Source organism: Hemibagrus wyckioides, linkage group LG09 (genome assembly GCF_019097595.1).
Source record: "Hemibagrus wyckioides isolate EC202008001 linkage group LG09, SWU_Hwy_1.0, whole genome shotgun sequence".
Classification (NCBI taxonomy): Eukaryota; Metazoa; Chordata; class Actinopteri; order Siluriformes; family Bagridae; genus Hemibagrus; species Hemibagrus wyckioides.
Genome location: NC_080718.1, coordinates 11,306,917 through 11,318,018, shown reverse-complemented (window position 1 = coordinate 11,318,018; position 11,102 = coordinate 11,306,917). Strand labels below are relative to the sequence as shown.

At 38.6% G+C, this 11,102-nt stretch overlaps 1 protein-coding gene across 2 annotated transcripts; it reads left to right on the top strand.

Moving 5' to 3' along the window:
- Nucleotides 1–442: 442 nt before the first annotated feature.
- Nucleotides 443–9,530, top strand: abraxas2 (abraxas 2, BRISC complex subunit). 2 transcript variants are annotated; one of them, XM_058399790.1, is made up of 9 exons: nucleotides 443–568; nucleotides 3,658–3,748; nucleotides 5,426–5,462; nucleotides 6,261–6,327; nucleotides 6,567–6,757; nucleotides 6,857–6,976; nucleotides 7,766–7,850; nucleotides 8,514–8,631; nucleotides 8,757–9,530. In XM_058399790.1, the coding sequence occupies exons 1-9, from the start codon at nucleotides 497–499 to the stop codon at nucleotides 9,224–9,226; spliced, it is 1,251 nt and encodes a 416-aa protein (XP_058255773.1). In that variant the 5' UTR covers nucleotides 443–496; the 3' UTR covers nucleotides 9,227–9,530. The 2 variants fall into 2 exon arrangements, with proteins under 2 accessions (XP_058255773.1, XP_058255772.1); XM_058399789.1 differs by having other exon boundaries at nucleotides 6,854–6,976.
- The last annotated feature ends 1,572 nt before the right edge of the window (nucleotides 9,531–11,102 follow it).

Sequence of the window (11,102 nt, the reverse complement as noted above, 5' to 3'; positions counted from 1 at the left end):
GTGATGGTTTCCACTTATAAATTGTGAGAAATCTCTTTCCCATTGATAACAGTCGCCATTCCCATTGACCATTGTTCCATATTTCTGTTTATCTTCAAGCCAACTTTCTAATTAAAGAGTGAAATGGCTCTGGTTCCCGTTTGGTTATTTTGGGAACCATTTCATAACATTCTGGGAACGTTCGCTCTGGATAATATTTCAGAGTTGTAGCTGAAAAACACAGAGAACTTTCAAGCACAACGTTATTTCATGGTGATGTGACAACTGACAGAGAAATTCGCCTCTTAGAGACGGAGTTACATAATTAGATAATGTTGGTTGTTTTGTTTGTTGTTGTTGTTGTAACGTTCCCGTAACGTTTCTTCACAGTCTTAAAACAGGAACTTTGCGCAATCCCGTGTAGCGTTTCTATCCTCGACGGACTGACGTCATTCCAAAACATCTGCGAGGAACGCGGTGCGCAAGGGATTGTGGGAGAGGCGGGTATGTTTCCATCATGGCGGCGTCGATTTCGGGTTATACTTTTAGTTCTGTGTGTTATCACAGCGCTAACAGCAACTCCGACCATGTAAGTACGGAGTGCATTTAGCACACAACCTGGACTAATAACGGTGCTGTGAAAGGCAGGACATTTAGCAAGGCGTTTTTAGCCGGAGTGCAAATCTTCCTGGTGTGGCAGGTAAACGCTAGCTAGCCTAGCGAGCTAACTCTCCCGCTGTTGCTCATGATAGGCGATGACAGCAGGCTAGCGGCTAACAGTTAGCAGCCTCTCCTGCCACTTGATATAGTATAACCTTTCATGGTGTACAGTCACGTGTGCTCTTTAAATATTTCTAGAAGTCACCTAATATGTGTCATGTGAAAATGTTAACTCGGTAACCAGTGCCGCTGTGTATATTGATTGAACTTGACTAGCCTGCTAACTTTCACATATAATATTGCAAAGGGTGATTTAATAAGCTTTATTGAGAAGTAAGCTTGTTTGCCTCCTAAAGATTTGGAAGGTTCTCGTCAGTGCGTTATTGTTTCATGACCTGTCATACACGATCCACAGGAGTTTCAGAAGTTGTGTAACTAAACGCACAAGGAAGTGAACTCCTTTTCTGACTTCATTCACGTAATAACACTTTCTCTCACCTTTTCAACATGGCTAATGATGTCCATCGTCCGCTTTGCTGATCATCCACTTCTCTTTTCACTTCTCTTTTCCATTCCAGTCTCTGATAATGGACCTGATTTTAAAGCGAGGATCTAATTGTCATTCAGTATTAGGAGGCTACAACATAATACCGACGTCTGATCTGAAAGAAATACAAGTTTTCTGGATTTACACCTATTTAGAGTGTGAATGTCTGGGTTGTCAATTCCCTGAATAGTGCACCATAAATCCATCGAACAATCAAAGCATGTTAATTCTCCACCATGTAACACAACGTTATGATTTCTTTCAGGTTAAAAAGAGGTGAAACAATCAGTAAAACCAGCAGGTGCTTGTCAGTGGTGTATTTTGAAACAGAAAGTTGCTTTTAATAATATGTTTTTTGGTGGTTTCAGGTTGCTAATGTAATGCTGGGTCAAGATAATGTTGTGTGTATATATATATATATATATTGTGTGTGTGTATATATGTATATATACATATATGAAACTGTTTTATATTTATAAAACTGTAAATAGTTCAGCGTTCAGAGACTGTGGTGTGGCAGGAAGTGGAAGAGACTTGCTCGTCTGCAAAAATGCAGCAGAGCAAGATTTGATTCGGTGAAGTCAGCCATGTCTGAAGTTAGCTCGGTTTCTAGTCCTGAACAGCCAGAGAGAATATAGCTTTGATCCTAAACTGTTTACTGTGGTTAACCTTTCTTTTAGCACCGTGTAATATGAAGGATTATTTTTCTTTACGTAAATAATGGTGTATTGGTTTAATCTGTTGTCATTGGGGTTTGTGTGTGTGTGTGTGTGTGTGTGTTTTTTGTTGTTTTTTTTGAACGGCCTGGATTATGCTTTGACATTAACTGGGGGGAGTTAGTATGATATACCTTGACATCCAAAATGAAGTTGTGATTTGCAGTGTTAATTTTTTAAGAAATATGAATTTAAGTGCAAGAATTTACATTTGAATGTGCATCAGTCAGGCATAACATTATGACCACCTGCTTAATATTGTGTTGGTCTTTCTTATGTTGCCAAAACAGCCCTGACCCATCATGCACTGTGTATTCTGACATTTTTCTGTCAGAACCAGCATCAAATTCTCATAGTAAGTTCATAAGTAGCTGAGCTGGTAGTGTTTGATCAGATCACACGGGCCAGCTTCCACTCCCCACGTGCATCAATGAGCCTTGGCCGCCCATGACCCTGTCGCCGGTTCACCACTGTTCCTTCCTTGGACCACTTTTGATAAATACTGACCACTGCAGACCGGGAACACCCCACAAGAGCTGCAGTTTTGGAGATGCTCTGATCCAGTCCTCTAGCCATCACAATTTGGCTCTTGTCAAACTCGCTCAAATCCTTACGCTTGCAAATTTTTCCTGCTTCTAACGCATCAAATTTGAGGACAAAATGTTCACTTGTTGCCTAATATATCCCACCCACTAACAGGTGCCATGATGAGGAGATAATCAGTATTATTCACTTCACCAGTCACTGCTCATAATGTTATGCCTGATTGGTGTAATTTGGAATTTTTAAAATGAAAATTGACTTTTGTGGTTTGCAAAAGAGTAATGTACAGAAACAATGTACAAACCAAAGGTTGTTAAACTACATGTTTCCTTAGAATTGAAAAATAGCATTAACATCGGATGAAATGGTAAAGATAGTGCTTCTTGATCCTCTCATTGCTTTCTTGTACAGTTGGAAACTGAATGCTTAAGGTTGTACATTTGAAATTCAAAACGAAGTTTGTGTATTACGTCGATGAGTAATTGAATAGAAAAGCATGCAACTTCTATATTGGGTTACATTTGCTTTCCAAATAAACTCCAGATAACCTGCAGGGAAAAGCAGTCAAACTTTAATAAGTCTTATGTACAATATTTAGAACATTCAAATTAAGAACACCGTTATTCAAAGTGTGTATGTAGGATTTTTAGTTAGTAAGAAAACCACTAAGCTGATGGTCTTTAAGCTCTGCCAGTTGTTCAAGAAAGCTCTAAAATAGAAATTCAACGTCAGAATTGTCAGAAGGGATTTGACACAAATATTCCGGACTCATAAATCATTTGTCGGTGCAGATTGACACAACACAACCTTAGGCATGAGCTAATTTGTCTAAGCAATCTAGGCTTCCTGACAGGCATGCATTTAGCTGCCTTTCTTCTTTTCCGAGATGCTTAAACACAGACCTGTGTTAATGGCTCCCTGTGGTGGAAAAAGAGAAAATAGCATTCAACATTTCACGGTGGTCAGTGCAGTTTAAAAACATGAAACACCTGCTTGAGGTTCCGCTTGTCCCGCTAGGTCAGATTGCAGATGTCACAATTTACGTTTGATGATGTTCTAGATTTTTTCCTTTAAATATCAGTCTACCTGGAAGCTGCCAGACTGTCACCAACTGAACCTCCTATATTTCATGTCTAATGATGTTTACTGCTCTGCCTATAATGGCAGAATGCAGTTTCATATTCCTTTGTACTTGTTTGTTTGTTTTTGCAGGAGGGATTTCTGTTGGGAGAAGTGAGGCAAGAGGAGACTTTAAGCATAAGTGACTCTCAGATTAGTACATCAGAATTCCTGCACATAGTAGGTAAATCAGTGCCCTCCTACCTTTTGTTACTAAATGGTGTAAATATCACTGTATCCAGATCTCCATCTGTTGTTGTTATTAAAAATAATAATATTATTATTATTATTATTATTATGAAATTTTCTTGATCATTATTTTCTTGTTGCTTGATTCTGAGGTTCAGCATTATCAGCTTATGACCTGAACAGTTGCAAGTCTGTCTTTTCAGTAACAATAAAATGTAAAAAGAACTTATTAACCAACCTTCCAACACAAGTTTGCTCCAGAGCAAGTGAAGTTGTTAAAACAAATAAATAAATAAAAAAGAAAAGACATGAATTCCAGTCAGTACAGTTGCTGGGTCGTGTATCTACTTTGTATTTGTTTAGCAGATCCCTGCATGAGCAGGCACAGTGGGTGTGTTCCTGTTCTCCATTAAACTGTCAAACATTTATTTTTACAACCTTTTTTTTTTTTAAAATACAACAGAACTGCGTGTGTATATTTGCAGAGACACCGACTGTTCACTCACAGTGCTGAAATATAACACTAACTACCTTTTAAACATTTTTTCTTACAAGAAAGAAAGCACAGTGTCCTCTGCTTGAAATATTACAAGGTTAAGCATATATTTCCCAATTCCTTATTATGTGGCATTATTATAAAATATATTTGTCATTTCAATGTTTGTGCATGGCGTGTTCATCCGTACAGGACTATTACATCACTATTACTAGAGAAGATATGAAATGCAGTGCATTTGTGTTGCTGGGAGTAGACTTGTTTGTATGGATGTGTTTTGTCTTAGTAATCAGTTACTGCTTTTTTTCAGTTTATGTTATAAGTTAGAAAGGTGAAGCTCCTAAATTCATGATCATGTACTGAGGCTGGGCCAGTAGAGAACCAGTGTGCTGTAGACCACACATACATGTGGTGCATTGCTAGTCGGTGTTAAAGGCTAGATTTGTTTTGTGTCTGTTCAGATATCTCTGATGAAATTATATCTGAGTCACATTTAGGAAAACAACATATGCTATATTGCCAAAAACTCATAGGTGGTTCTTTCCCTCTTTCCGTTGCCACAAAGTTGGAAGCACACAACTGGGTAGAATGTTTTTGTATGGTATAGAATTTCCCTTTATTGCAACTAGGAGACCCAAACCAGTTCCAGCATGACAATGCCGCTATGCACAAAGCGAGCTCCATGAGGACATGTTTTGCTATGGTTGTAATATAAGAACGCGAACAAATCTGCACAGAGCCCTGACCTCAACCCCACTGAACACCTTTGGCATGAGCTGGAACATCCCAGGCCTCCTCATCCCACATCATTGCCTGACCTCAGTGATGATTTTTTTGGTGAATGAACACAAATCCTCATTGTCACACATCAAAATCTAGTGGAAAGCCTTCCCAGAAGAGTGAAGCTCTTTGTTATAACAGCAAAGTGGAACTAAATCTGGAATGAGATGTTTAACAAGATAGGATCTCAGGTGTCCACGTACTTTAGCCAATATTGTGTATTTAGTCTTAACCTTTTAGTGAGAATGTAGCCTGAAGATATTGTCAATTTGTCTTGCTTCATAATCACTGGGGTTATGTTCTATTCATACTCGGGTAAAATGTATAAACTTCATCTTAGTTTTATATGATATAAAAAAAAATAACCTTGTTTTATTTTTTGTTCTTGCTTTTCAGAGGTCCATAATCATGAACCATGTGCACAGCTCTTTAGGTAAGGTTTAAATCAATAATATTTAGTTAAAAATATTCAATTTTAATCAGTGTATATCCAGGCAGGTGACAAATTAAAGGACAAATCTGATATGAGTGGAGTAGCATAAGATAGGTAATGCAAGATGACAGTTATGCAATTTACATCCTACCTCGAGCCGAGATGTATAAATATGCTGAGCAAACCCTGTTGAACCTGATTATGGGTCAAGATGGCAAGAGGAAAAGGTCAAAGTGACTTTAAATGATTGATAAATATTAGTTACAGTTACAAAGACTGCTTAACTGGCCATTTCAGTAGCAACAGTGACTTAAGTCACTATTCATCTCACTATTCATTTATTTAGCTTTGGATCACCTCAGTCTTTATTTCTTCATATAATAAGAAATTCTTTCTTGGGTATATTAAATGAAAATCCAGCATAAAGTGTCTGTAATAAGGTGTTGAGCAAGAGATGAAGATGGAGAGATGAACATCATTCTTCTAATTTTCAAATGGTGTTTTGATGATGATGATGATGATGATGATGGTCGGGGTGGGGTGGTAGAGGAGAGTATGAACACATCCAAAATCTGCAACAGTCAATAATATATGACTTACTGCAAGCTAATATAGACTATGATACCATTTTAAGCTAAAAATTCAAATGCATTTGTTCTATCTTGTGTAATTTCAGTGTATAGGGTTTCAAATAATGCTTTAGTCACATAATGGTTTGGAGGCTAGAAGTCTAGAGCACATTGTATGTTCTCTGTGGTTGGAGTTTGGTGCAAACAGATACCCTTCTGTATGTTTCAGCTTTTATGACTACGCAGGTAAAGTCAATGAAGAAAATCTCAACCGAATCCTCAAAGACAGAAGAAAAGTAAGCTGTGCTGATGAATAAACGGATGTTTTATCACTTCTGTTTTTGACTCAGTCTTTTGAGGTTTATAATTGATAAACCTTTATTTTTTTTTTTGCTGTGTCTAGATAATTGGCTCTCTGACTAATGTGCATCAGGCCTTTATTTCTGCTGCGTAAAACTGTCAGATGTTTTTGAAGATTTTTTTCTCTTTCTGAGTTACTCCGTTGTATAAGTGCCCTTTCATATTTGCCCTACAGAATGTTATTGGCTGGTACCGGTTCCGCAGGAACACGCAGCAGCAGATGTCGTTCAGGGAACAGGTGATCCATAAGCAGCTCACGCACATACTGGGCATCCCAGATCTCGTCTTCCTTCTCTTTAGCTTCATCTCAACAGCCAACAGTTCAACACATGCACTAGAGTACGTTCTCTTCAGGCCCAACAGAAGGTAAGGCTACGCTTCACACTTCTCTGTCATCATCTGCTACAATGCCTACGCAACTACTCAATGATTGATAGCGTCTGATGCCATTCTGACTTTCAGCAGGTATAATCAGAGGATATCTTTGAGCATCCCAAACCTGGGCAACACCAGTCAGCAGGAGTATAAAGTGTCTTCTGTCCCCAACACCTCCAAGAACTATGCCAGTGTTATTAAAGAACATGGGTGAGTGTGTTTGCTGCTTGTATTCAGAATTCAATGCATAGGATTTTAGCATTTATGCTGAAACATACAAACAAAAAAATCTGCCCAGTAAAAATTGAATGGAAGGGGGGTTCACAGTACATGAAAATGGATTTATCTCCTTTTATTTCATTTCACACCAACTTCATCTGACTTTAACCGTTGCTGTACAAATATCTTCAAATAAAATGTCGCAGACAGATGTTTGTATGTCAGGAACGAAAGCAGCATATTATGTAACAGACCACTCTTCAGACAAAACAAACATTATACAGACTGCTAGAATTTGTGAGCGAAAGAAAGAAGCATATGTGTCTCCAGGTGAACTGTGGCTGATTGTCTAAGATGCTCAGTAAATTATTTTCCTTGTATAACTGTATAGATTACACCTGAGACTGCTGATGATTTTTAATAAGTAATCGGTTGTGAAATATTGACATTGTTTATTTTTTTTTTTTACTGTTTAATGCATTTTTATGTAGGAATGTTTAATCTGTTAACAACTATTTAGCTAGTGGCAATATGCAGTCTGCAAAGATTAGTCAGTATAATGTCTCTTATCATTCACAAATGACAGACTAGCACTCCGAGAACTAAGGTGTGCACAGAGCCAGTACTTTCTCCTCAGAAACATGTCACACCAGGACTGCTTCTGGTTTTGCTCCACATAAAAGAAATTAACAAAAGCATAAATCCTGTGTATCAGTATTGTAGGAGGGCCTGGAAAGCATTTGTTAATTGTCTTTATTTTTATGTGAATTGCATTTTTAGAGCTGAGTTTTTCGACAAGGATGGAGTGATGAAAGATATTCGAGCCATTTTCCAGGTGTACAGTGCCCTTCAGGAGAAAGTGCAGGTAAGTAAAAATATAACACACACAAGACTTACTGCAGAATACTTCCAAACAGTTTGAGTGCCAGGAATGTCTTTATATTTTGTCATTTCTGGTGGAATAGCTGACCATTCTGTAACACACTTGCATTTGGCCAGGGAAGGACATAATCTCAGAGTGGTCAGTGAACAGGACCTTTTAAGCTTAAGCTTACAGTCCTAACAAGTCACCTACAATTAAAAATGGTTTCTTTGATTTATAAAGATCAAGTCACTGTCCTACATCGTGGGTTATGTTCAGACTGTATCACAGCTAATTATTTAGCTAATCAGTTCACATATAGACAACTCACTGACCCCTGCACTTGTGTGTGTAATACAGTGTCATCTGTGTTTGATCAAATGTCTTTCAGTTCAATTTAGAATTTAGCTCTGTGCTACATTTGTTGGTTGTCAGTGATCAGAAATGATACAGATGATAGATCTAGACATTTTTATTCGGTATTTGATGTTTAAGCTAAATAAACTGACCTCATGTTTATAATAAAACGACTCATGTTTATGCATTTATTCTTAGTACAATTAATTTCTATAAATTGTGTCATGGTCTTATTTATTCTTTGGTTTGTAGGCTGTTGGATCGTGTGAATGTGATATAGTGCTGTAACACTGTTCGGTCTATTACCAGGCTGTTTGTGCGGAGGTGGATCAAAGTGAAAGGCTGAAGGAGAAAATCCAGGAGGAAGTTAAGAAGCTGAAAGAGGAGATTGCTCTCAGAAAACGTAGCACTGCTGCAGAGGAGAGGAGTATGCATTTTATCAGTCATTCAACTGATTTACAATAACTTTAGTTATTGTATTTTTACTTTTACAGAATTGTATCCTTCATTTACTCTTTCCATCGACATTCATAATGTCCCTTGACTTCTTAGGAAATCAAGAGTCTCAGATTACTGACGTCCACTCACTGCAGGACGACTCGGTTCTATCTGATTCCTCTCCTCCCTCCCTGACACGTGTGGCTCTCCAGAGCCCTCCACTGGAGCCGAGCCTGGATTGGCATGCAAACACCGAGCCTGCGGCACTTTACACCAACGAGTTGGCACCCGACCCACCCAGTGCCATCCTGCTGCCCCGCCCCCAGGCAGTGGGCTCGCCTGGACATCCCTCACCTAGTCCAGGCATAGGCATGGGAAATGGAGATGGCTCCAGCTCCGACTCTCTAAACCGTCATACTATTGGCCAGGAAGACCACGATGACGATGATGAAGATGAGGACAGTAGTGAATATGAGAACTTGGTTAGCGAGCAGTTTCAATCTCCTCATTTGACTGAAACTTTAGGACGGCCGGCCACACTCTGGCCTGATGGTGACGCTCATAGCTCCAGTGGTTCGTCCTGATCTAGCACCCAAATCAGGGGAGAAAAGGACAAATGGACAGAGCTAGGCATTATAAGAAAAGAGAGAGGAGGTAGGAGAGGGCTGGGAAAGAATGGCAGGTGACCACTGTATCTCGCTGCAGGACAGCAGCAGGGGAAAATCCCTTATTTACACCTACCATTTTGACCAAGTGAACTGCTCTCCTCTCTCTCGCGCGCTTACTCTCTCTCTCTCTCTCTCTCTCTCTCTCTCTCTCTCTCTCTCTCTCTCTCTCTCTGTGTCTCACTCATTCTCTTTTTTTTCCTGCCTCTCTCTCTCACACATCTCCTTAACTCTCCCTGAGAGGAGGGACGTCATTCCACTTATCAATTACTTTTAAGCACTGCTACCGACCTAGATCATGTGATTATTAGCATTTACCTCTTGCACTACTTTTGGCCTTCTCCCAATCCACATTCAAGTAGAAAAAGCAAAGGGAACGATGTCTTCTGCGGCCTTCAAACTTATCTCCGCGTGAGCTTTCTTGCCACTGTCAATTGTTTTTCATTATGGACTTCACGAATCTGACTGCTTTTATCCTCGACTCATAAAAACTGAACTTTCGCTCTACAGTAACAGTTGCTTTTTTTTTTTGTTGGCCTCTTTATGGAAACTACCAAAAAAGGATACATTGGCCATTTATGTTACTTTAATTAGGGGTGCTTATAATACTTTTACAAATACAAATTAATAATACCATTTGATTTAAAAAAGAAAAAGTCTCCCTAAATGAACAGATATTTTGTGTTCATCTGCACTTTTCGTTGTACTTTATAAGAATCCTATCACTCATATGGTCGGAGTAAACGTCTCTCTTCCATACCACAGAACTCTAGCTTGTTGTGTGTTAAACTGAAGAGGGCGAACACGAAGCCTTCACAAACCTTTCAATCTCAGGATTCTTTTACAGCAGCTTGCTTAATTCCATCTCAGTCCCTGCCCTCATGGCTTTGGTGCAAATACAAAAACTGGATTTGTCACAGTAGTGGAGTGGTACATGTATCCAACTCCTCTTTCTGTTGTGAAGTGAAGCTTCAAAGGTGGACGTGAAAGGTTGGTACTCGGTTATCAAAATGTTGAACTCAACTCAGATTTACTTCCTTACCGTGAAAGAAATGCCACATCATTGTTTTTGCATTTACAATGTGGAAACGATTTTTTTTTTCTCTGCAAATTTGAACTTTAAGCTTTTGATTTGCTTCGCCTTACTTGATCTGACAGGAAAGCTTCCTGTCTTAAAGGTGCATTCATTCCATTCATAGGGAATAGTACATGCATTTCTTTACAACCTAAAGTCTCTCCACAATAAGGAATTGCCTAGCAAATGGATTTTGTATGGAGTCCCACTTTAACATGCGACATAGTTGCTTCATTCTTATTAACAGCCATGTCATCAGTTCCTTGTCTTTAATCTTAAGGTAATATTTGACATTTTAACATCAGGTGCAACTGGAGTTGCTCACCGTTTCTCTTCCAGTGTTAAGCAGAACAAAGGCACATTGTTTATTTCTACAATATTCATTTAATCAATATATACAAATAGAGTTTTCTTTTCTTTTTCTTTTTTTTTTTTTTTGGTCTTGTGTATAATCTTGCAACGACTGTAAGCTTTTACCATGCAGTCCTGGTTGTGGTACATGTGTTAGACGAGAAGGTAAAACCCAGTAACACTTAATGAAGATGCGGTAATCCTGTTATATAGAACTCTATTTAAATCATGACTGACGTTGAAAATGCAGCACTGTATTATTATGATTAGCAATATTGTTGTAATTGCGTGGAAGAATGAAGGCTAGGAACAACACTTCTACATTATTCTACACATACAGTATATAATTTGTAAGGCTTGTATATGTCT